Here is a 27,399-nt window from a genome sequence, read left to right on the forward strand (position 1 = left end):
GAGTCCCTCTCCTGGCTCATGTTCACTAGGTCCCCCTTCAGCCTACACATTTCATTACAGGTACACCACATCTGATATGCTGATATGCTGCACACCAAGTGGAGGAGAGAGAGCTTAGTAAAATTGTGGCAAAGGAGGGGTTGGTCATTTGGTTAATATGGGACCAAAGGTAACAAGTGGGAGGTTTCTATTAATTTGTTTGCTTGCCACAAAAGTTATTGAATTTTTTTGGCACACTTTATGGATGTGGAAGGGGATAAATACAGCGGGAACACCAACCCACACTATTGTGCTGGTGGAACATCGTCTGTTGGTGGGTAATGCCTGGTACAGCATCACAAGTAGATGTGTCACCGTGGAGCTGATGTTCTTGTGACCCTTACCTTGAGAACCTCCCTACGTTGAGAACCTCCCCTTCTGAGGTGGAAGACAATTTTATGTGTCGGAAATACCATATAATTCATAAGTAGATTGCTGTGTGGGAATTGTTTCCACTGGGGGTACCTGATTGGAACCCTGTTGACTGGCTTCCACAACCCAAGGCACGAACATCACATTCACGTGTACTGGAAAACTGATGTCCGTGATCTTCATACATGTGGATTGTATGGGGTTTGCATCATGGAGGAATATATCAGCCCTGATTTTCCAGCATTATGGTCCCCAGTCTATTTGGGTGATCATTACCAGAAAGGGCATGTACGTAAACCCTGAAAATTTCGGGGGGGGGGGACCATTTCTTGTGACAAGGTTAACAATATGAGATATAGTCAGATCATCATACTCTCTTGATTTTCTTGCTGAAGAGTCCATTGAGAAGAGGATTGCAGTTTTATCCTCTTTTCCGACTTCTTTTTCTTTTAGTTTATTTCTTGTCTGACTGCTTATTAGCCTGTTTCCAGTTTCTATTTTTTAAAGTAGTGCTTCACATATGAAGTATGCACGAAGAAACCAAAGTGGGCATGATTTTGACCTAACATCATTTTAACAGTGGGCACATTTTACAGTCATATTAAATAGATATTTTTAAAACACATACAGCTTTTATAGCGCTGACAGTTGTTTTTTTTTTTTTTTTGTCTTTCAAACTTGTCTACATTTTATATTGCAACATAGTTTTCAAAGCAAGCCAAAGATAACAAGTTTCTAGTTTTAGCTACTTAGGATTTCTTAGCACAAACTTTCAAAGAAGATCAAACAGGAAAGAATGCTTTTCTCATCTTGCCATAACTACCCCAAAATGGGTCACTGCTCTAAACAATCATGTCATGATGCTCAAACCAAACAGAAAATTTCAGATTATGAAATAGCTTTGGATACTCTTGAAACTCTTCTGAGAAAAGAGAACGTGTGAGTTAGCGATGAACAATAAAAAGAGTGAAATGGTTTTTCATTCTCAGGCCATCTTTTCAGGTGTTTTAATATTCCTCAAGACAAAGGAATTAAGTGCTTGTTCTTATGACATGGGAAATAGCAATATCATCAGCTCCATTCTATGTGAGCTCACTTTCTGATGTGACTGGAGTGGCATGGCATGGGAAAAGAGCTTAGCAAAGTCAGACTCAGGACAACAAGCTCCTCTTACTCCAAGTCTAGTTCCTAAACCCAGACACCATGGTGTTCTTGATACCACCACCAGGATTTCAATGGAGTCTGTCTTCCCACAGTGGCAGAGAGGTCTTCCTGCGAGCCTTTCCATAAGACTGCAATGGCATCTTTAACACTGCAATGTGTCATACATGCAAGGAATCCTGGGTTATGTCATTTCCCTGTCTTCTGATACTCATAGGGAGAACTCAGGCACTCAGCAAAACTACATTTCCCAAAATCTTTGGCACTAGTTGTAGCATTTAGGGTTATCAGGGAAGGAAAACAAAAACCTGGTTTAAAATCAGAACTTTCCAGGGCAATGTTGCTTGATTCATAATGTAGTTAAGGATTATTAACTGAACAAGTTTACATTCCTGAGCCATGGAAATGTGAACTTCAGTGATATCACTGCATATTTCTCCTGTCATTTGAGAACTGGTATGGCCTGTGAGAAACCTTCCTATGTGAAGAAACTGCTGGGAGCTTCTGACATGGGGCTGTTACCAAGTAAGGAACATTCTTGCCCCTCTTCCCTGAGCCAACTCAAGCTTTTGGAGGACCACTGGTCAAGACATTCTTTATGCGGCCTCCCCCGTCCTGCAACATGAATTGCTCCTCACCAGTCATGATCACATATACTTCTGTTCCTCATCATGAATACCACCTGTTGGCTTGAACGTGGAGCCAAGGACTAAGGCGGCAGTGGCTGCTACTGCTTCTCCTTTGTCTACTGTACCACCATTGTCTGAGCCAGAGTGAACAAACAGACTGGAATGGTTCACAGGAGGGGCAGGTCCACAGGGCTCTTGTCAGTGGGCCCTTGTAAGGATGGGGAAGAAATTCAGTTCACATTGAAAAGTGGACCTATCTAATTCAAACCTCCTGAAACAATGCACAAACTGAAATGTAACCATCTTTTGAAATATGCCCTTCTCCAAATTTTGCAAAGCAGTTCTTCAGCCAAGTAATGTGCAACAGAAATGCATAGGCTTGCAAAAAATGTGTATTATAAGAAAAATTGGACAAACGTGGATTTTTGGAGAACTTTGCACTCAAATGCTGAGGGAATTTTCATGAGGACTTCCTTAAAATTAAATAAATTTGCAAACTGATGTGAAAATGAATGGAAAAATGAGAAGCTGAGAGAAACCAAAACTGACAAATTTGCCCATCCCTAGGCAGAGGCCCAACCATGCTGACCTAGGACCCAGGACCAGCCTCTTCCAAGTCCTTAGGTGGCAGTGGCCTCTGGGAGGACTGAAGCTCCTGCTTTCCTGCTTTATGTCACAGAGATTTTTATGGGCTTTTGGCATTCTCAGCCAGCCCTGGCAATCTCACAGATTCCCTGGATCTCATTAACTGCTGTGTTAGAAACACACAGACCTTGTCAGGAAAATAAAGCAGCTGCAGTTCTTGCAGAATCTAGAATTTTAACAGCAATTCTCAGTGCGCTAAAACTGGACAGGTGTGTCTAAAACTCAGTTAAACTCTTCCATCAAAGGGAAAGCCAGGTGGAGCAAGACTTGGGGGTTTCAAACTGCTTAGCACTCCTAAATCAGAGCCAGATTTTCAAAGCTTTCAACTCTCATTAAAGTATTAAAATAATCAAGGGATTCCCAAAACTGCTGAGCATCCAGTATCTGCCACTGAAACATAGAACTAGTAAGCATTATGGGTGCAAAGAAAGAGCTGTCTGAAAAACCAAGCAGATTTGTTTTTGTTTTAGTTTTAGTAGTACCACTGAAAAAGCACTGAGCACTTAATGTTTTGTAAAGTTTCCAGCTCTGACGGGGAGTTATAGTTAGTGTATTGTATATTTAAAGTATATAACCTAAGATGATGTAGAAGGTACGGAACAACAAGATGATAAAAGACAGCCATGGCAGAAAAACAATTGAGGTTGGAGATGTGGACACAGTAGAAAAGATGAATAGGACCATATGACCTTGTTGTTGTTGTTTAGTCGTTTAGTTGTGTCCAACTCTTTGTGACCCTGTGGACCAGAGCACGCCAGGCACTTCTGTCTTCCACCGCCTCCCGCAGTTTGGTCAAACTCATGCTGTAGCTTCGAGAACACTATCCAACCATCTCGTCCTCTGTCATCGCCTTCTCCTTGTGCCCTCCATCTTTCCCAACATCAGGGTCTTTTCCAGGGAGTCTTGTCTTCTCATGAGGTGGCCAAGGTATTGGAGCCTCAGCTTCACGATCTGTCCTTCTAGTGAGCACTCAGGGCTGATTTCCTTAATTGATCTTCTTGCAGTTCATGGGACTCTCAAGTCTCCTCCAGCACCAGAATTCTAAAGCATCAATTCTTCGGCGATCAGCCTTCTTTATGGTCCAGCTCTCACTTTCATACATCACTACTAGGAAAACCATAGCTTTTACTATACGGATCTTTGTTGGCAAGGTGATGTCTCTACTTTTTAAGATGGTGTCCAGGTTTGTCATTGCTTTTCTCCCAAGAAGCAGGCGTCTTTTAATTTTGTGGCTGCTGTCACCATCTGCAGTGATCATGGAGCCGAAGAAAGTAAAATCTCTCCCCCCATTGTCCAATGGAGTCTTTGTCCAATCCCTCCATTTCTTCCCCTTCTATTTGCCAGGAGGTGATGGGCCCAGTGGCCATGATCTTCATTTTTTTTGATGTTGAGCTTCAGACCACATTTTGCACTCTCCTCTTTCACCCTCATTAAGAGGTTCTTTAATTCCTCCTCACTTTCTGCCATCAAAATTGTGTCATCTGCATATCTGAGGTTGTTGATATTTCTTCCGGCAATCTTAATTCCGGCTAGGGCAGGGGTCTGCAACCTGCGGCTCCAGAGCCGCATGTGGCTCTTTTACACCTTTGCCGTGGCTCCGGGGTGGATACTAGCGAGGGGAGGAGGCGCATTGTGCGCCCCAACACTTCCCACTGTGGCAGGCGCTGTACTGGCTGTGACGTCGCATGGGGGCGGTGCGTGCATTAGTCACGCACCGTCCTGACGTCACCTTCCCGCCCGCCCGCCCGCTACATTGTAAGGGGCATGTACGCTGGTCACTGTTTTGAAGAACACACACACACAAAAAGGTAACTTGTTAATTTAACGTTTATTTCTATGAGGAGGAGTAATTCTGAGGGGTCAAACAAAGAAATAATAAAAAAGTGACAAAAAAGTTATTTTTATAATGACGAGTTTTGCGGCTCCCAGTTTTTTTCCCTTCGGAAACGGGTCCAAGTGGCTCTTTTTGTCTTAAAGGTTGCAGACCCCTGGGCTAGGGATTCATCCAGCCCAGCCTTTCGCATGATGAATTCTGCATATAAGTTAAATAAGCATGACCTTAGACTGAGTCAAAGCATTTGTCCATCTAGCTCAGTATTGTCGACACTGACTGACAGCAGCTTTCCAGGATTTCAGGCAAGAAATATTTTCTACCCCTACCTGGAAACACCAGGAATTGAACCTGAGACCTCTGGCATGCAAAGCAGATGTTCTGCCACTGAGCTACATCACTCACAGTACTGAGCGATGGCCCACACAAAGTGGAATTGTGTTGTGAATCTGAAAGTGCTTTCTCATGGCGATTTTACATTGTGGAGGATTAATTAATGTTTTAAACTTTGTATCTTGCATATTTTATTGTTGCAAGCTGCCTCGAGGCCTGTATGGTGAAAAGCAGGATAAACATTTTTTTTACAAAAATAAGCGAGCTAAATAAATAAATGATCAAAAGGCAAAAGTGTAATAAAGAAATGAGGTTAGTTTTGTGATTGGTTTCTTTTCTCTTTCATTTGTGTTAATGCAGCTTTGTTGTTGATGGATTTGGGAGAATTGAAAATGGGTGTGTGAGGAGAAAACCCCCACATGTGTGTGTATGTGGGGTGGGAAGTGAATAGTTTATGAAAGTGATAAAATTATAATCGCTTCCTTGCAGAAGTCTGCATCTAATTTTAAAACTTAACCAGAAGCTGAATCATCAGTGGGAGTCAGAAATATTTCATGGCATTTGAAGCTTATTTTTGTCCTTAAGTCTTTGTTCAATTCTTTTCTTTTTGTGACAAGAAACAGATCCCAAAACTTCTTGAGATGACTATTTCGTATGTTCCTATGTGTTTAAAGTAGGGTTATATCTTGCACTGCTTTTGAAGTTGGATGGAAAAGGACTATTTCCAAATGGAAAACTCTTATTCTAGGTATCAGTTCAAACAATACATTTTTGGATGAATAACAATATTCTGAAACACAGATTAATAAAGAAATACTGACAGATGTTGGAACTGCACAGTGCAAAAGGGAGCCCTCATGATGGTGATAGCAATAATACTGGTTTACTGTTGTTCCATTCAATGTTCCAAGAAGTGATGTTTACAATTTTCCGTTTGGTGTAGAAATCAAAAAGAATAGAAATATGTATGAAATCAACATGCTATAATTGTCAGAGAGCTACAGGAAAGATTTGTGGGATAGACCCACCTGCTTTTAAGTAAAATAGAGGGATCAAACAGGAATGTCCATTGTTTGCAATCTATTATTGGAACCATTAGCAGTCTCCATCAAACAAAACACATGGACAAGAGGAGTGGCAGCAAATGGACTGATTCATAATTTGGTATATGATGAATATTTGATACTATTCATCTCATGGATCTGTTCAATTACTGTCCGAATGCTAATAACCCTCCAGTTTTAATATTATGATAAATCAGAACAGCATATTAATGGAACAACTGAAGAGTGCAAAGAGAAATTCTTATTTGCATGGGATATAAAAAGCTGGATATATATGGGAGTCAACATCTAAAAAAGCTCAACAACTTTGACCTGACCCCCCCCCCATGGGTAGATCATTGGCAGTTTTTTATTCTGTGAGTAGATCGCAGTCTCTTGGGAGTTGGACATCCCTGATATATATAATTATTTCCCCTCCTTGAAAAGATGTCCAGGAATTTAGAAGAATGGATGATCTATCATGGTATGATCGCCAGGCAGATTTAGGATCTGTGTTACCAAAAAAACTGTGTTGATTGCAATGTGAATATCCTCTCTGACTTCTTTAGACTGCCACCAGACACATTAAGCTTGGTGGCAATCTGTGCAGTGTCTGTTCTCTATGTGGTTGCACCAGCAGGAAATGCGGAATCAGGTCTATCTGGATCAATTGTTCTGCCACCTGCTATGTGGATCAATCGTTCTGCCACCTTGTTCATAATCAGTGAGAAGGGGAGCTAGCTGGAGTGTGATTCCACTGGCAGTGAGGGAAACCCTGTTCTCCCAGCAGTAGAAAAGAAACAGTCTCATTCTCTTCCTCCTCTATATTGAAAAAAACCCAGTTTGTTCACCGGTGAACAAAAGTCTTCAACTGTCATAGACAATTTCAAGTAGTGTGTAACAAGTGGAAGTCAGGCTCCCAAATTGTTTTCCCTTTTAGTCTGAATTTCCAAATTATGAAATGATTGCCCGACACAAATATTTACTGGTATCTGCCTTGTTTTCTGTTCTAATTCGGGCCTTATTCACTGGAGTGTTGACATTCATTGTGACATCTGGAAAAGGCTAAAATGAGTATTTTCTGTGTCTTGCCCTTTTATTTCTTGGAACACGTCTGCCCATAGCGCATTTAGTTGGAAATGGAAATGTTCCTTGCAAGTCTTACAGGTTGTTCAACACATGAGTCTATGTAACAGGGATGGTGATCACATTATTTTCACTGGTCAGACAGTCTATTAAGTTTGACTTGGAGTGGAGGGAACAATATAACACCTGAAGACAAGCCAATAGAGATTTGTTTTGCAATGCAAGGGAGCCCGAAAAAGGTTGTTTCCAAGTTCTGCTGGGAAGTACACCATTCATACACTAGTTATTCCAAATGTTAACCTACAGACCAGTGAAAAATTCTTGAATTAGCTTACGGAATCAAATACAGATGGAATGACAGGATATTCTCAGAAAGAAGTGACTCGTTGTTCATGATTAAATAGATAGTGATGGATATTTGACAATTTACTATTTTTCCAAAGAAGCTTTATGCACCAAAGGCTAAACGATAACATTAAGGGTTATTTTATTCCTTGAAACAAATCCTAAGGGTTTAAATAAAAATAAAAATAAAAATGTGAATGTCAGTTGTCTGAAATGGGAGGAGACATGTCCTTGGAATGTAAAACAAGGGGTGGTTTTTTTGAACATATGGCAACACTATTTGCAAGGAACATGATTCTTTTTTCCTTTTTTTTGCACTTGATGCCAATTGCATGCCTTCCATAAGTGGTTCTGAAGGACATGTTCTATGATCCTACTAGGTTTTCAGGAGCCCCAGATGGCAAACTTGTATACCCCAGGTCTTCCACTATACTAGCAGGCTTCAAGTCTTGGAGGTCTATGATTTTTTATGAGGGTTCCAGTACACAGACCCAGAACACCCTGTCATGCTTTCTCTTTTTTTGAACTGTTCACCAAATTTAGCTGCATCTATCAAACAAAATGCTCAGGTGTCATAACTCAGTTGTTCGTTCAAAAGATGTTTCTCTCTTTCCATGTATATAGATATTGTTCTGTATTCCACTGCAGCTGGGTCTCAAAGCAGCTTACAAAATAAAACTATAAAATATACTAAATTCACAACATAAATTTAGAGCTTCTTGGGATTCTTTCTGTAGTGATGAAGGCTTGCTTTTCTCCTTTTCACTCAAGCAAACTCAAGAAAGATAATGGATTGTTAGCTTTTGAAATATGAAGGAATTGGCATGACTGATTTAATGTATTCTAGATTCAATTATGTATCATTTATACTGTGGTTAGAATGATCCCCACCTCCCAGAATATGATTTTGTGAAATGGCTTGAGAAGACTTCTGAAAGATCAGGTGTGAACATTACCACATTACTTAAATTATTGTCACTAAAGGGATTATGGCATGTATGCTTTTAAAATGGATAACTTTGTCTATGAGTTCCAGAAAAACGTATGCATTAGAAGTAAGGACTGATGTTCACATCATGAAATTAGGTGGTGTGCTCAATTTCCCCCTTTTCCCTTTTAAAACTCATTTCTGCGTAAGGTGGATTAGGATCAAAATCTTACTGAGCTTCAGACTCGGAACACAATGAAACAGCAAAAATACGCAAACCAGATTACTTGCTTTGTTGCTTACGTCTACCAAAACCCCATTTACAAAACAGCTCTTGTTTTCAGAGGGAGGATCATGTAGTTCAATAATAACAGAAACAGTTTAGTATTTGTAGATTAGATGCTAATACATAAACAACATTTTATTTAAAAAAAGGAATGGTTCTGGATATATGACCAAATAGATTTTTAAAGATGAAATATTTCTCCCTCTGATTTTGAAACAGAAATGGGCAAATTTGTTCAATCCCATCAAGCTGAAACTGTTAGATAATATATTCATTTTCTCTCCCCTGTCAGCAAAGCAGCCCAAACAGCTGTGAAGGAGAAAATGTATTGACACCAAACTATTATTTATAGACACATATGCCTTTTACAAAAAAAAAAAAAAATTAAAAAAATGCTCACAAACAATGTTTAGTGTCTTAGGCTGCAATTCTATACACACAAACTCATAGTAAGTATCATTTGAGTTGAGTGGGACTAACTTTTGAGAAAAAATGCATAGGATTGCATTCATTGTTTTAATCATAAAAGTACACACACACACACACACACACACACACACACACACACGAAATAACACAAAAGCCATGCCAATAGATATCTTGATTATTAAAACTATGATTTTTATTATGCTAAAAGTAATTAAAACAATTATGTAGTTAAGATAACTTTCCTATAGGGCACACAGAAGTTGTTTTGGGAACAGAAAAAAACTGTGTGCCAATGATAGTACGGTATATTAAAGTATTAATTTGAATTTAAAGAGCTGTTATTGGTTCTGTGAATGTTACTGGAGTTAAACTGATCTAGTGTTACAAGGGAGCAGATGTTTCATGAAAATATTACCCAGTACATGAGTAGGCATGTACAGTGGTAGCTCAGTTTTTGAATGTAATCCGTTCCAGAAGACCGTTTGCGTTCTGAAACGTTCAAAAACTGAAAACTTGACAGTCAACAGCTAGGCCTCAGGATCTTGCACTCAGCGGAAGCTGCATGGCATGTTCGACTTCCAAGGCATGTTCGAAAACCGAAGCATTCACTTCTGGGTTTACGGCGTTCAAAAACTGAAATATTCGTCAGCAGAGACATTCGAAAACCGAGGTACCACTGTATAGGATTATAATGTAACTGAATATATTGAATCATATATAGCCTTTGAAGAAAGTAGAACAACCTTACCACAAACTTTCACCTAAGTCTCTATTGCACTGGGAATCTCTAATGATCAGCACTGACTACAACAACGTTATTTGAGGTTTGTACAGCAATCAGCAGTAACTTTAAGCAAATTCTTAATTAAATAAGTATATATATATTTGAGATTTCCATATCTGGGTCTTCTTGCATTGCTGGATTCACCTTGCAGTTCTGTGTTTCTAAATCACACTCATATGAAGCTCATCTTCCAGATCTGGAACAGTGTTTGGGACTAGTGAAAGAGGATTCTGAACTATGCCCTCGTGGATTTCGACAAACAAGGGGATGTAGGTAACAAAATCCAGGAAAGATAGAACACCTGCTTTTCCGCGGTTGAACTTCTGCAGGGCCTGAAAAGAAAATTTTAAAGAGAGCTTTAACATTATGAAAGTTGGTTTCATAATAAGATTCTTAATTAGAAATGCATGGAACCTGCTATAATTTTGCTTGACGATGTCACACAATGGACTTAGCAACATATATGCCCTGATCTAGTTGGGTGCAGTGCCTTGGGGGCACCACAACTAACAGGTGGGGGCGCATCACATTTTGTCATTTGAGATCCCAAGGTCCACCACTGCCATAGACAAGGCTCCCTCAATGCACCTAGAGGAGCCAGGAGCACTGGAGAAGTTCAGGGACTTTGGGTTAGGGTTGGGTTGTCAGACATAGAAGTGTGATAGCTAGAAATGCCTACCAGCTCCTCATCCATAATAGCTACTTGCATTGGAGAGTGGCACTGAAGTTAAACAATTCTCATTAGCCTGCTACAGATCCTGTCGATTATTTAAGAAGGCTGTGGATTCTTATTTATCCAAGAACCTATGTTGGTATATTTATAAGTACCATGCGTGTAGGCCTAACAGGAAAAATTCCATGTCAATCTGGTTACATTCTGTTTTACTTATTGGTTGCTGTGCTTGCTTCTTGATATCTGCCCCTAAATTTGAAGGGGGAAATGTTTTTATCATGTAATGACCAAAGCCCTGCTCATGAGAATATATGCTGGCAAAACCGAATGTGTGTATAGATGTGTGTTTAGAATGGAAAATCTGTACCAATGAAGAAATAGCTCCCTTTCCCCTCAGCATTGAACTACTGAAAAAAAGATTATGCAAAGGCTATTTTGGAGCAGTTAGCAGAGATGCCCAAGAATGAAACAGAGTACATTTTGGATCCTCCAAAAGGTTGTATCCAGATAGGATTTGGAATCATACAGCTCTGCTTTTAACCACCACATAGGCCAGTGATCATTCAGTATGTGAAAACAAAACCCTGATGAAGGAGCCTGCTAAAGTCATTAAGCTGAATTACATAAAAGCAAACCTCAAAGAATGGTTAAAATGATTAGACTGCTTGTTCACTGAAGATCAAGTTATTTTCCATGGTTGCTTCCCAGCATGGAGTATTTAGTCACTAGTGCCTTTAAAGATCCAAAAATGGGACAGGAGGCCTCTTAACTATCATCCTGCCCTGTATGCTTGGCACCAAATTCAGACGACTTGGAGAAGTTTCGTTCAAATTGCCTGTTTTTTCTCTTCTACTTTGTATACCTTTCCGTAAGAAAGCAGGCCTATTTTTAGGAGCTGGCCGATGAAGCTGAACCCAGTGGTTTTGACTTTCACAGTTGTTGTTTTTCCTTCCCTTAAATCAAAAAGCAGGGGGCTTGGGGGTTATATTAAAGCTTTCCTCTCTCTTCATACAAAGTGGTGACTTTTTAAAAAAGTGTCTACAAATTCTCTTCACATTTCATTCAGATTGCTAGTTGTTACGATCCTTAGCATCCCTCCTCCTCCTCCTCCTTTCCAAGGTTGCAGGTTCAATCCCTGTATGGGGCAGCTGAATATTCCTGCATTGCAGAGGTTGGACTAGATTCTTCTTCTTCTTCCACTTCCTCTTCCTCTTCCATCTCCTCCTCCTCCTGACCTACTTACTCCAGTTGACATGTCCAATTGGCTTCTTTTTGGACAGTTCAAGGACTAAGTTGAGAATTGTAGCTTTACGTTCCAGTCCTATTGATTGGCTGTGATTTGTGCTGCTACCACTACAGCTGGATCCATTTCCTGGTAAATGGTTCAAAGCTGCCATTTCCACTCTGCTTGCCAGATAAAATCCTTGGAACAGGGTTTAAAAGGAAGCATGAGGTTGTGCTTAGGAATTGTAATGTGGTGCATTGGATACAGTATAATTTGAAATTGGTCACAGTGGGTTACTCAGGTTCAAGTAGTTGCTCAGCTACGAAGCTCACTGGGTGGCCTGGAAAAAGTCATAATCAGCCAACCTAACCCACCAACGGGTCATTGCAAGAATAAATGAGGTATGAATTGCAAAGCACTCTATGCATCAAAAAATAAAATAATAATAGAAATTATAGTTGATCATAATCACATCCACTTTCATTTTTGGGATGTCACATACATGATTAACACAGAAAGCATTAGCCAATGAGTGCTGGTAGCTTTTTTTTTGGGGGGGGGTGGTCATTTTATTTGATTTTACAAATACAAATTTGTAATTGAACAGATATCTATATACAGAAATTACTTTGAATGTTGCGACTTCCCCCCACCCCCCTCAATGGCGTCCCATTTTAAACATGTGCAACTTCATATTCTTCCATACTCTAAATATTATAGCAATCCATATTTTGTTTTTATCTGCTTACAGTGGTCTCCTAAATAACTTATAATTTTTTCCATTCTTTTATAAAGTTTTTGTCCCCTTGGTTCCAGAGTTTTCCAGTCAGCTTTGCTATTTTGGCATAGTCCAACAGCTTGGTTTGCCATTCCTCTCTGGTAGGGACGACTTCTTCTTTCTGTCTCTGGGCTAGGAGCATCCTTGCGGCTGTTGTTGCAAGTGCTGGTGGCTTTCACTTTGCCAGCAATGGTGCAGCTGAAGCATTGTATTCCATGTGAAAATGCTTGAGCTCCTGCATCTGACCTTATGAGCTACCATGTCGGTGCAGCAGCAGCTCATAGGACTGGGCTACCACTATGTGCTTGAGATTGCAGAGAACAGATTGCAGAAGACCAATAAGAGTTCTGGCGTGAGAAACGGAGGGCAAAAGAATGGCAGATAAGATTGTCAGTAATGTGAAATAATGCACAATAAGTCCAAGGAAGCATGCATGTAGTCAACTAAGTAGAGTAGACCCAGTGACATTAACATATCTAGATTAGTCATGATCATTAATCTTAACAGGACTAATCTGAGTATGACTAACATTGGATACAAGCCAGGTGTGCCAGTTGGGGGGCGCACTTTGGGCTCCCCTGAAATTCTTAAGGAGGGGGCCAGACCCCATCAATACTGAGCGACGATGTTGCTGTGCTCTACGTCAGTGTGTCGTGTCACATGGTGCATGACATCTGACATCGGCCCCTCAATAGTGAGGGCAAGCTGGCGCTCCTGATATACCATGTGCTGTGATGTGGCTTCAGTTCCTCAGAAAAGTGACCACCATAGGAAGCTCATTGTAGCATCAGCTGTACTATCTCCAGCAAGGGAAAAACTTTCGGCGTCATTATGAAAAGATTCAAAATCAGTGAAGCAGTGTTTCTCTGTTTTCAACTATAGAATACCAAGTTAGTTCAATCTTTCATCTGCTCCAAAATGGTAGTTGTTAGAATATGTTTGTATGGGCATAATAAGAGTGCAGTCAGTTAATGTACAAAATAAAATTAAGGGCCAATAAAGCCCTATATCTGTTTTGTAATAGAAGGAAATGTAACCTATATCCTTTTCTATGAAGATAGTGAGAACTGAAGAGTTTATAAATAAGAAGCAAAATGGTTAAGAGAGAAAAAAACATCTGAATTGACCTGACCTACTGTATGTGTCAATGAAAAGATCTGACCTTGTAATCTGCCTTACCTGCCATATACCTGCAGTATATAATTTATACTAAATACTAGTGCCATTTGATACTCTCTCATTCTGCTAATGCTACTCTCAGCTGAAAACAACTAGGCCAAACGAACTTTTTATTATCTCCAAGGCATATATGATGTTTTGGATCACACATGGTACAGTAAGCCTAGGTCTGGAAAACTAAAGTCATAGCAAGGATATCCGTCTCTACAGCTTTATGTTTAGCTCTTCACTGTCAAAGTGCCCCAGCCTCTGAAAAGTATCATATAAGTATTTAATATTTCAAGGGGAGTGGGTGAAAGTGATCATCTCAGGAAATGCAACCAGAGATTTTGGACTGGTGCCATGCAGCCATGAAAAGAAAATGGGATCGTGAAGGGTTTGACTTACAAAATTAATAGCCTCCAATGAAAATCCACCTGCTGCTAGCTCAAGTGCCAGTCGGCGAATGCTGACTGATCCTCCAGTCGTTTTGTTTGTTTTCCTTCCTTTCTCTCCTTCATCGTCCTGGAGGAGATGCCAGAGATCTTTTGCTTTCTCAATACGAACGCTTAAGGCTTCAAAATCCAGTTTATTGACCAATTTCTTAATCACTGGGCTATGGGTGAGGAAACCAAGATAAGATTATTTCAACATCTGCTCCTTTTTAATGAATTACATAAATGAAATTACTTTTCAGATTTTTAGCTGATTTATAGCAGGGATTGTAAATATTTTTCATTGATAGAATGTTTCACACAAGGAAATAAAGCTGCAAGAATTTAATTCAAGGTTTGACAAAATTATAGCACTGATGTCATAGTCTTTTTCTCCTTGAACACTTTTCTTACTAGACTGGCTCAACAGGATGTTTATGAATTGCACATGAATCTGGCCATTTCTCTATTCCCAACAGGTTGCCACCAGCACCTACAGGGCAACAGCAGCTATTTAAAATGTCTTTTTGGTTGGAATCTTCCTGAGCTACTGACGCTAATACCCACCTTTTGTGGTGACAGTTTCAAACACCTGCTTATTGCAGATTAGTAGCAAGCACAGTTTTCTAGAAGATTCTGCAACCCTGCAAATGCAGCTCTGCATTTTGTAGATCTCCACAGTGAGCACAAAGATGAAGGGATGCATATTGCACAAATAATTGTGTGTGTCTCCAGGGTGTCATCATTTTGCAGGAGGGATTCAATCATAACCTGGAAACTGAGGTTTGCATAATTGGAATGAATAAAAGTGCTCTGTTGTCCTAGTGCAACAAATCCACTTTTTCCAATGGGATTTTTGCATTTAGGAAAGTGATGGGAAAATGCAAGTGTTGAATGCTGACATACAAACACCCCACAAGTAAATCAAGATGAATGCTCAAGGAAGAGGTCAAGAGCCCTTTGTGAACTGGACTCTCTTGTGCATGTCAGTCATGGGAAAAGCCTACAATATTGTGACTATCTGACTGTTTATGAGTCATGACAACAAAAGAAACACTTTCAGGATTGCAACCTCAGTGGCAACTTAGTGCCATTATTCCCTTAATTTCCCAAGCAATGAGCACAGAGCTTTGTTCCGCAAAGCCTTAAGAAAACAGTAAAGAGGAGTTGAACGTGTGCCACATAAATGGCACAGGCTGCTGGATTAGTTGTTGGCACTCACAGGGCCATGGGCAACCTTCCAGTTGGGACATAGTTTGAAGTGCGATGGTGCCAGCCTGATGTATTACTGGGAGGAAGCCAATTCTGTACAAAGCAGTTGAAGAGGAGGTGACACTAAGGGGCAGAGGGAGAAAAGAAAGGGAGTGCATCCTGAGGGGACTGGTATGCCCTACAGAGACTACCAAAGAAAAATGTTGTTGTGTTAATTGGGTGTGTTAGTTACACTATTTTGCAGATGAACTTGCTAAAAATACACATGGAACAACTTTAGGTTCTAAAGAATGAATGAAAAATGTGTGTAACTGTGAGAAGAAAATTCATGAAAATGAAATGTTTTCTCTATCAGTATAATGCTTCCTGTTTGGGGAGGATGCCAGCAAAATTGCTCATCTTGTTTTGTTTTTTTTAAAATAAATTTTTATTGATTTTCCAACATATATTAAAACACAATACAACTGACAACACATAAACAAACAAACATATAAACACGTATAATTTCATAACCTCTTTTTCTTAAACCTTATTTCAACGACTTCCCCATACCTCCCTTTTCTGCATCCCTGTTTTAAACTTTTCCAGCAACCCCTAGTTTCAATTACTTATAATTCACTTTCTTTGATCCTTTTTCTCTTACCCAATTATTTGTCACTGCAATTCTGTTTTACATTACCCATGACATTTTAGCACTCATTAATTTTACAACAGTTCTTAAGATAAACTTTAAATTTCTTCCAATCTTCTTCCACCCTCTCTTTCCCTTGGTCGCGGATTCTGCCAGTCATCTCAGCCAGTCCCATATAGTCTATCACCTTCGTCTGCCACTCTTCCAGAGTGGGTAGTTCTTGTGTCTTCCAATACTTTGCTAAAAGAACTCTTGCTGCTGTTGTAGCGTACATAAAGAACGTCCTATCTTTCCTTGGCACCAATTGGCCCACCATGCCCAGGAGAAAGGCCTCTGGTTTCTTATGAAAGGTACACTTAAGTACCTTCTTAATTTCATTATAGATCATTTCCCAGAAGACCTTGATCCTTGGGCACGTCCACCAAAGGTGGTAGAAAGTACCTTCAGTTTCATTACATTTCCAGCATTTATTATTGGGCGTATGATAGATTTTTGCAAGCTTGACTGGGGTCATGTACCACCTATAAATCATTTTCATAATGTTCTCTCTTAAGGCATTACATGCCGTAAACTTTATACCGGTGGTCCATAACTGTTCCCAGTCAGCAAACATAATGTCATGACCAATGTCTTGTGCCCATTTAATCATAGCTGATTTAACCATCTCATCCTGTGTATTCCATTTCAACAGCAAGTTATACATTCTTGACAAATTCTTAGTATTGGGTTCCAACAATTCTGTTTCTAATTTTGACCTCTCCACCTGGAAGCCAGTTTTCCTGTCCTGTTTGAAAACTTCATTTATCTGGTAATAATGAAGCCAGTCTCTTACTTTAGACTTCAATTTCTCATAGCTCTGGAATTTCACTTTTCCCTCCTCTTGTTCTATAATTTCCCAGTATTTTGGCCATTTAGATTCCATATTAAGTTTTTTCACTTCTTCAGCTTCCATTGGTGACAACCACCTAGGGGTTTTGTTTTCCAACAAATCTTTATACCGAATCCAAACATTATATAGTGCTTTCCTAACAATATGGTTTTTGAAACCTTGGTGAATTTTAACCTTGTCATACCATATATATGCATGCCAGCCAAACCTATTATTGAACCCTTCCAGATCCACAATGTCTGTGTTTTCAAGAAGCAGCCAGTTTTTCAGCCAGCAAAAAGCCGCTGATTCATAATACAATTTTAAGTCCGGCAGGGCAAACCCCCCTCTTTCTTTTGCATCAGTTAATATCTTAAATTTTATTCTGGGCTTTTTGCCCTGCCAGACAAATCTAGATATGTCTTTCTGCCACCTCTTGAAACAATCCATTTTATCCACAATCTGCAATGTTTGAAACAAAAACAACATTCTCGGCAAAACATTCATCTTAATAACAGCAATTCGGCCTAACAAGGAAAGTCTCAAATTTGACCATATTTCTAAATCTTTCTTAACTTCTGTCCAACATTTCTCATAATTGTCTTTAAATAAGTTCACATTCTTAGATGTCAAATTAATCCCCAGGTATTTCACTTTCTTTGCTACCATTAAACCAGTTTCACTATGAAACTTCTCTCTTTCAGCAACTGTTAGATTTTTATCCAGTACTTTCGTTTTCTGTTTATTCAACTTAAAACCTGCTACTTGACCAAATACTTGTATTAGCTCTAAAACTCTTTTCGTACTAGTGTCTGGCTCTTGTAAAGTTAATACTAGATCATCTGCAAACGCTCTCAGTTTATATTGTTTAGCTCCGACCTGAATCCCTTTAACCAGCTGGTCCCTTCTGATCATGTTTAATAAAACCTCCATAAAATTGCTCATCTTGTTTTGGCTACCTAGTTCCTAGTTAGGTTTAGGAGTTACTGTCTATCTTCTCCTTCTCCTTCTCCTTCTCCTTCTCCTTCTCCTTCTCCTTCTCCTTCTCCTTCTCCTTCTCCTTCTCCTATTTCTGGCATGTTCACATTCCATCTGGGAAGTGAAGAAGATGGCCAAGGCCTCCAATTTTTATGGTGTTGATTGATCACCCTTGGAGTCTCTTGGTGTGTTTGTGCTCTTCATGCTTTATTTGGCAATCCTGGGCTCACATCAAGGGTAACCAATGCGGTGCCTTCTGGATGTTTAGGATAACGACTCCCATCCTCCTATTGCCAGGTGCCATGTTGGCTATCCCTGACTTACATGCTCTGATCCCCAAGTTGTTGATGATAGGAGAGGAAACCATTTTAAATGGATTTATACATGGTATCTTGCAATTCTGACCTAATGGAGCATTGCTTGCATCAGACCGCCTCTTGTATGGAGTGCTTGCTTATGTCTCAACTGCTCACAATGTTATTTTTTCCAAGGCCCAACTAATGACCAACGATAAGCTCTTTGGGTAGAAAAGTTGATGCAAAGAAGCAAAATTTGTAAACCCGAGAATTTGACTGCTATCGTCCCATCATTATTAATAGGATTTGTGTTTCTGGATTGTATGCAGCATCTTGAGTGCCTTGGCTAGGTGGTGCTGGTGAATTATAAAATTGTCAGATAAGCTAATACAGAAAGCCATGATCTTTTGCTTTTTCCATCAGTTAAAAAGGCACTTTCCATGTTAGAGATTAATAGGAGGGGGCTTGACAAAAAAGGCCAGTCTTCTAGTATTAATGGATACGTTCAATGACTAAATTAATATTGGTGAAATTACATTAATGGTTTTTACCTATGATACCTCAAGAGGCTTTTATGATAATAAATATGCCATTATCAGCTGCTGCAGAGGCAAGTGGGGAATTAATATTGCTTTCAGAATCTGGCTGCCCAATTTTGGAAAATGGATGCTGAACGAGATGAACATATGGTCCGACCCTTCAGGGGTCTTCTTTTTTTATGGACTACCTTCAGTCTAGACACCATGGAAACTTGTGTAGTTGGCTCTTTTTTGCCACAAGAAGCTTATTTTGAACAGAAGTCTAAAATCGGAGAACTGACAAGATCAAATCAATACTATCACAAGTGCACAAGTCACTTTCTGGCTGTTTTCTCAAGCATAGGTACTATCTGTTTTAGGTTCTAATAACATTCATACCGGCCAGTGCTCTTTTCTGGGGGGATGCAGGGGTATGCATACCCCTAAACATTTTGTGAATCTTTGTACTTCTGTCCACTTACTGTATTTATTTTCCCCGATTTCAACTATAAAATGGAGATTTTCTTGAGTCAAAACGAGAGTACCCCTAAACATTTTTTTTAAAAAACCCCCACTGACACTGGCTCTTGATCAATCAAACTCATAGGCAGAAACACACACACACACACACACACACACACACAGCAGCCATACTTTTGCGGAAGTTTTCTCCTTGTGTTTTGCTTGTGCAATATGGACATCTTCCACTTAGAAGGTACAAAGAAGCTATTATGACTATTATGTTTTTTTAACTCTCACCACCCCCTGCCCTGGTAAAGTATTCATGAAGTTACGGGAACGGCTAACTCATTTAGAAAATGTAATGTAAGCCCCATGACTGATACAGTATTGCATCAAATTCCAGTTTACTAAAGGGAGGAGAGTGGATTATTTTTGATGCAGCCCCTTTTCAACTGCCTTCTTTACTGGAAGAGAACAACAAATCCCTTTTTATTCCAGCATAAGGACTGTGAATTGGTAAATATTTTGAGAATTTTGCCTGTAGTGTTTGCCTACTGAGACATTTAAAAAAATATGCCTGTGAAGTCGTACGGCTGGTATGACTATTCAGTCATACCTTTGCTGCCCTCAACTTCTTCAAACCTCACGCCAGTAAGAAAGACCAGCGGGAGTCCTGCTCTTCTTTTGCAGCTGTCTTCCTCATAAACATCACCCATGGTATCCCATTTTATAGAAGCCACAAAACATCCCATTAAGCTTTCCCATGGTCCTTTTCTTCATGGCCATAGCACAATATGGCTGCTGGTCATGGAACCGGACATTTGATCATATTCAGGATCTGCACAATAAAAGGCATGCCTCAACTTCACAGCTAACGTGTTTTCATGGAATTATTCTGTTGGATAATATGCTTTTGTTTATCGTTTTTAAAAATGAAATCTATGTAGCATACAGTCCTGTCAACCTTTTTTTCTTCATGAAAGAATGTTTATACCTGCGGGCAAGGGCTAATGCACTGAAAGGCCTGCATTCATGGGCAGAGTATTAAGCGATTCATGGTTGCCAAGGTAAGCAGTGAAGGCATCCCCTCAGCAACTCTGCTGTGTCTAAAGGAAACAGTCTCCAAGGAAACAGGCTAACTTCCTTGGAGACCAAAAATGTCCCACTTTCTTAGGTGCAAGAAAATATTCAATCCTATAGCGAGAAGCAAAGGGATGCAATGTGTTCTATTTTTAGTTTTTCACAGTAACTTAATTTAGATTTTGCCCAAGGGTATCATTTAATTTCAGGGGGCACAGGGACTAATGAGCCACCATGGTAGAACTCCTGTCTGAGACCAGAGTCTCTTACATTTGCAAGTGTTGTGGAAGGGAACAGACCGTTTATCCTACAACAAAGTTTCAAGCATCAGTTGCAGCAGTGTTTGTAGCCACAAGCTTGTTTTCAATATTGCAACCGGGGGAGGAAAACACCATGAAAGCTTTTTATTGGTGGCCTCCTTATACACAGCTATCACATTCCTGTCAGGTTTCATAGATACAACACTTTTATCAGGCAAATGGAATAGCTGTCAATAAGAGGCACCCTTTGATGATCTGAATTAAGGATGTCCCCCTCCCACCCACCTAGGAGTCGAAATTTGTCATCTTGCTTTGAAAAGACATCAATGTGCCACTTTCATCAAGAGTCAAGACAGTCAAAAGTAGTCTGGGAAGACCCACTTTATCTGCCACATACAATTTTGCCTATGACGTAGGACGTCACTATAATACATTTGCAATCATGCCTCTGTGATTGTCTCTAACAGTCCAGATGGCATATCTAATAGATGTCAGTCTTCCCCACTCTGTCCATAAAAGTCAACTCGATCTTCTCTTTTAAATTTATCTTTAAATCCCACTTATTTTGCAAAGCTGTTTTCAATTTGTTTTCCTGTATCTGAGGCTACGGATTTTTGCAAAGTTCCACCTGGCCCATCACATTTCAGTCTCTCTTGTGTGTGCTGCTGTGTGTTTTACACATACTTTGGGTGCCCACATGTAGAAGCACCTGGGGTACAGTCCTACTGCATCAGTAGCCCCATTTTGAAAGCCACAACAGAGTAACTGGAGACTGGGCACTAATTAAGATCATATACAGGTGTACTTTGGATCTCAAATCCCTTGGCTCCCGAACAAATTGGCTCCCAAACATTTGAAACCCGGAACTGAGTATTCTGGTTTTCGAACTATTTTTGGAACGGGGCTTCCGTGGCTTCCGATTGGCTGCAGGAACTTCCAGATTGGATTCCGTTCTACTGTCAAGGTACGACTGTATATGGACACATTCCCAAATTCACATAATTCACGTGCTCCAGACCTGGGCTTATAACTTCTGTCTTCATTTTATCATTTAAATATTTTGAAATAAGTTTCTAAAGTGAACTAGTTGCCTGTGAGAATCAACAAGACCCAGCCTGAAGGCATACTATGCTTGCGATGCAAAGAATCCCCTCAACTCGTCTTTGCTTACTGGTGGAAGGTAGTTGGGCTTGAGCAAACCTTCCCTGCCCCAATTTCCACTGACTCCCCTCATGTTGCAACCCTCTGTACCACATCTCATGCTGTTTGGGAGGGTTCTCTGACCTCCAGGAGGAACTTTGTGGAGAGGGGATACAAGAAGCTGCAGTGGGAGCTAGCAAGTGGGGAAGCTCCACAGAGTATAATACACCTTGTTCTTTTTAGATTCAAACCAGTTTGATTCTGATTCAAACCTGTGTGATTAAGGCAATATAAAAGGGGCAATTATAAGGATGTTAGGGGATCCAACTTCCTTGCCTGCTTCTATCATTGGAATTTAACAGTCCTGTTTCAAAACTTCCCAAAGCAACCTTATCTTATTTCTGCTGATCTGGAACCAGAGATGAATTTTCATTTTTAAAAATTGAATATTGAAGAATTCGTTATGATGCATACAAATGGTTGTTGCACATGAAACTAGCTGACCTTAAAAGCCTGAGCTACTATTATACATGCATATTGATTCCATATGCCTCTTTGATTAAGTTTAGAAGAAGGCAAACAAAGTGAGCAGCACTGAAGTGACCTTCCCAGGATGCATGGGCAGTGTGTATGGAGGTCCTGGGATGCCCAGACAACAAACCCCCCCTCTTGGCATCACTGATGTGATCCAAAGGAAAGGAAAGCAATATGTTAAGCACCATCTTGGCTGTAGGAGTTGCCATAAGGAGGCATTTAAGGTACCATCCAAGAGTCTTAGGGACTCCACTGCATATTTTTGTAGGATATACTCCTTAGCCCTTTCTTCTCCCAAAGCTATTCCACAAGACAGTGGAGGTTGAGGATTACAGTATTCCATCTCTTAGGTTGATGAGCCTCATCTGCCCTTCGCTTCCATCTACAGCACATACAGAAACTGCCTTCATGACCGTTGGGCCCACTACTGGTATCAATACACCAGAGCCTGTACAACTTTGCACGCAGGGGAAGTCCCTAACTCACCAAGGGTTTGAGGCCCATCAGCTACCCTTGCCTGGTTTAGCCGGTCAGGCCAAAGCCGGGGCGTGGTTGCTGTCGCATGAGCCACAGGTGGGAACTGAGTGCACCAAAGGTGGAGAAATACTCCAGAAGGAACACAATGTGTCCCCCATCAGAGGTACTACCACTCCCCTAACATCCATACACCCCAGAGAAAAAATAAAGTGGATTCAAGAAATTATGCCAGATATTTTTTAGCAATTCCTGAGTTCTGCATTTGATTGGTTTTGATGGTAGCCCTAACTGTAAGAATAAATGAACTTCCTTTAGGAACAAAATATTTTCATAAGTGATACACATTGTGAATTCAGCTCTCTACCACAACCTAACTATACATTATGCTTTGCCTCAATTGACAAATGTTTATTGACAGAAAGCATGAAGATGACACATTAACGAGAAGGCTTGACATTCTCATCCAAGGATGACTTCATCAAATTGACCACCAGACAAATAAACAACTTGGTTCTTGTAAAATGAATAAATTGATATGAAGTCACTGGGAAGATGATAAAATTTATTTTGGGCTTTTAAATATATAGACAAAACACTTGAATCATTTCCTGATGAACCCAATAAACCATAGCAGGTTCATGCTAAGACCAAGAACGAGGCTCGGCCAGACCAAGTACCTCTGTAATTACTATTGTTCCAGTAAACATTTTTTACAATTAAGTGTCTTGTGCTTACACTTAATCCTCATATATGTTATAAATAAAGCAATAAGACATGGATCCTACAACAATCATAAATCAGAAACAAGCAGAAAAAAATAACCCCAGGTATAACAGTTCCTATACTATACACATGGATTCATTCATTTGATGTTTAAATAACAAGGAAATCATTTGTATTAGGGCAGCAAGATTTATTTGCTAAACTGTTTGCAGATTAACTGTTATGGGAACATTTTAATTGGAATGACTAGAACCACATGCATGTCCCAAAGCCCCAGAAGTGATGGCGTGGATTGGCTCTAATTATATGAACTGGTTTCCATCTAAATATTTTCCACCAGCTATTATGCTCTGCCTTCTTTTCCTAAAATTGAAGCTGCAAAATAGCCACAGTCACTAATCAGTTTGGTCACTGCAGATGGGCTTTGGTTTATATTTTCACTTACTCAAGCTGTGTCACTTTCTCAGACAGAGCTGCCACTACACAGAAGAGTTCGAGGTTTAGCCTGTATTTTTGACCTGGGAGTTCAAGAATCTGGAAGAGAAAGAAAAAGCTGCTTGCATATATTGAAAGTCATTTGGGTTAATCGGCTGATGAGCACTGTCAGCTCATGAAACCTTTGTCCCAAGCCTATTAAGCAAATGTAACATAATGGTTCCATGATGATCTTATGCAATAGTCATTGGCTGATCAAGGCAGGTCATTGTGGATGGGAAAGATGGAGAATCCTCTGTTGGATCAGAAGCCATGTGCAGAAAATGATGCCAAATGCATGGTTTCCAGAGGTGGCACTCTCCCCAGCATCACCACTTGGAGGTAATATTCATGCTTCTACAGTGGATCAGGAACCATGTGCACAACACAAGACCAATGAACCAATGCTTTAAAAATGAACTATGTGTCACTGTGTGTAGGTGGATAACCTAAAAAAGATAAAATAATAAAAAGCAAGTAATCTCCAAAGCTGCTGTCAGGAATTCATATATAAAAGGGAAAGCCCATTTTTGTGTTTAAACTAAGGTGTTAGGAAACACAACTGTTCAGCATTATGGGCCATTTCCTTTGTAACCATTGTAGTGTATGCCCTAATTGCGTTAAGCTAACAGAAAGCATAAATCCTGTGGATAAAAGAAAGTACGTTTCTGAGGAGTTTTAGAACTGCAACTACAAATGGTGCTGCATATCCACATAGCCTCATTTATGGTGGAGTGAGAAAGTTCTGCAGCGGAATCTATGGAAACTGAAGCTGTATTTGGAACAAAGACTGCAAGCCTCAAAGGTGAAATGTTTTGTAGATCTAAGACATAATGATAAGCATTTTGGACTCTTGAAAAAGTTACTGAGTCTGACGCACAATGGGAAGCATAGTTAAGAAGAGAAAAGTTTCCATTTAACTGAACTGGCCTCCTCTATTGTGGCTTCTTCACTGCATCCTGAATTATCTGTTTGCCTATTTTAAGGAAAGTTGGAAAGTGCTTATCAGAAAGGTAATCATCATCATCATCATCATCTGGGTTGTGCTTCAGGGCTGATGAGCTTAGTGCTGTTCTTTTCTTTAGAGGGTCCAGCACTCAGGAGAAGCATCTTCTTTCCCTCCAATGATTCTGGGCCCTGATATATGACCTTAGTGGGATGCTACGCTGGGAGCAGGGCCCAGAGGGAAGGATAGTCCAGTGCAGCGGCCTAACATTTCTGTTTCAAATGTAAGGTTTTAAAAGAATAAATTATACTGGCCTCAGCTACAGTGGGCCAGCTGAAGCCCCAGACACCCAAATGGCTCCACCTAGTCCTGCATTTCACTGCACTGAGACCCGCACCCTCAAAAGCTCACATGGAAAGTTTTAGGATCATGACTGTGCCTAGTGGTTTGTCCTAGGCATTCTGGTATTCAGAAGGATACCAACTCAACACTACTCCAGGCTGCAGTGACATCAGCACATAGAATCATACATGTTGGAGGCGGCGGATCTTAGCAAAAGTGGTGCCACTATCAGAGTTCTTGAAAATAGCCCTCCCTCTAAGATGTTAATGTCCCCTTTCAGCAATAAAAACTGTGTGTGTGTGCAAGTCCTCTCAGTGGAATGAGAAGGACATTCTACCAAGTCTTGGTTTTTATTGAAGAATTCCACACCAGACCCCAAATAGCATCTGCCCCACCATAATTCCTGCATTAAATTACTGGCGCAATATGTTTATTGCGGTGGTTAGCTTTTAGCCTTTGAAATAGTTATGATGTGAGCCGTTTTTTATACTACAGTTTGTAAGGAGAAGTCGTAATTCAAATTTGTTTTGCAAATACTTCGACAGACTGAAGCGGTCTTCTTTTTCATCCACAGTGTTTGAAGGTGTGTTTTTTTAAAAAAAAATAAATATCTAAAATAGTAAGCACTCAATACCTTTTTCTCATGTGCTACTTGGTATGTGCAGCAGCTGCAGCAGCATAGGCTCCCTATATCTGACTTCCTAAGCCAGTCATGGGTGAGATGGGAAACTAATAATCACACTACTCGAACATCACCTGACAATGCATTTGTTGTTCATACTTTAAATTAGATGCAGAACACCATAAGCTCCGGACTTCAATGGCCATTGCATATAAATAAAATATATTCCAAGAGCTGGTTGGACTAGACTCAAGCAATGACATGCATGTGTAGCTGAGTGGTCCTGATTTCCCTTCTCTGCTTCCATGATTTTCTAAATTTATTAGGTTATAGCCACTGAAGTCACTGCAATGGAGCATCTCCCCCACATCACTTGTGCCTTCAGCATCTGCTCTGGGCTTCGCCACAACCTTCCAAAGCAGAGTGGGGGGCAGTGCATGGTGTGAGGGGAAGATCCAATGCATGAGCAGAAATTCTGTGTGCAATGACTTTGCCAGATTCAACCCTCTGTACTAGGGTTAAGCCCAAGGGGATGCTTTGCAGCACACCCTCTTGGTGATCTTTCTTTCTTTCTTTCTTTCTTTCTTTCTTTCTTTCTTTCTTTCTTTCTTTCTTTCTTTCTTTTAAGTGGCTGGCGGTTATTGTTTTAATAGCATTTGAAAAGCACTGGTCTCTTCAGGGAACATGGCCATCCTTTCCACAAAATGAGGATCTTGGCCAGCTTGAATGTGTGGCAAATTATAGAGCATTCTCCTCCTAAAACATACAGTTGTGGATATCCTGAAAGGAAGAAAGTCTGCTGGTAACTCCCCTTGATATCAATCTCACAGCAGCCTGCCCTCCGCCCAGATTCCTCCTTTGCCTCAGAAACCATGAAAGTATAACATGCACCTTCCTCTCTCTTTGTTTGGATTTGAAGCCAGGTAGGAGCAGCAGCTATCAATTTAGGTAGATGTACAGCTGAGTAAATAAAATGAAAGGCAAGTATAAATGTGTTTCCTCATGCAAAGTTTGAAAAACAGGCTTGGCAGAAGCAGAGAAAAAAAAATCTAAACAAAACAGGAAAAGAGGGGCTGCTTATAAATTATACTTTTTTCACCTCAAGCTTTTTCGATAGCCCAGAAGTAATAAGAACGGGTGTTTCTTGGACTGGCTAGGCATGCATTCCAGCTCTAAATGGCTTCCTGTTCAAAATGTTCAAAGCCAAGAAGACTGAGGGCTCCCCCCACTTTCTGGGGTTGGTTACAAGCGTGTGAAGCATGAGCTTTTATTTCTGGCCAACGCAAATGTTTTTACATCTCCCCTCCAGCCCCCCAGAAGGATGGCAAAATGTGACCAAACTGTTTTCTTCTTCAGCTAGGAAGTTCAGTGATTAGCCTTCAGTTAATCTGTAAACATTCACACTTCCCGTTAAAGACGGTTTGGGGGCTGGAGGAGAGGACCAGTTCAATGTCATTCTGTGTTGGCATCCACACATGTTACTCAGGCTGAAGGCCTGCTCCATAACTTAGGCTGAAGTAACATGAGGGAAAGCTTGGATGTTTGAGGGTGTGAAATGTACTAAACCATTTCCCTCCCAATACACCTGAACCTATAATTCACAAATTATAAACTCTAGGCCCGGTTTTGGTTTTTTGGTCACATCAGCCTCAAATAT

General features: G+C 40.3%; 1 protein-coding gene and 1 long non-coding RNA gene across 2 annotated transcripts in view; one reads left to right on the forward strand and one right to left on the reverse strand.

Moving 5' to 3' along the window:
- LOC310760040 overlaps nucleotides 1–27,399 on the forward strand; it is a 592,410-nt gene that overhangs the window by 324,506 nt on the left and 240,505 nt on the right. The gene's annotated exons all lie outside the window — the stretch shown is intronic.
- Nucleotides 9,381–27,399, reverse strand: part of LOC310759012 (uncharacterized protein) — a gene marked incomplete at its 5' end in the record, with an annotated part of 137,849 nt that continues 119,830 nt past the window's right edge. Inside the window, 3 exons of the mRNA XM_083605773.1 lie at nucleotides 9,381–10,243; nucleotides 14,154–14,361; nucleotides 23,804–23,892. Of these exons, the coding sequence (XP_083461899.1) occupies nucleotides 10,073–10,243; nucleotides 14,154–14,361; nucleotides 23,804–23,892 (468 nt within the window). The 3' untranslated portion in view covers nucleotides 9,381–10,072. The remainder of the gene's footprint in view (nucleotides 10,244–14,153; nucleotides 14,362–23,803; nucleotides 23,893–27,399) is intronic.

The sequence above is a fragment of the Podarcis filfolensis genome (assembly GCF_964270895.1).
Source record: "Podarcis filfolensis genome assembly, chromosome: 3".
Lineage (NCBI taxonomy): Eukaryota > Metazoa > Chordata > Lepidosauria > Squamata > Lacertidae > Podarcis > Podarcis filfolensis.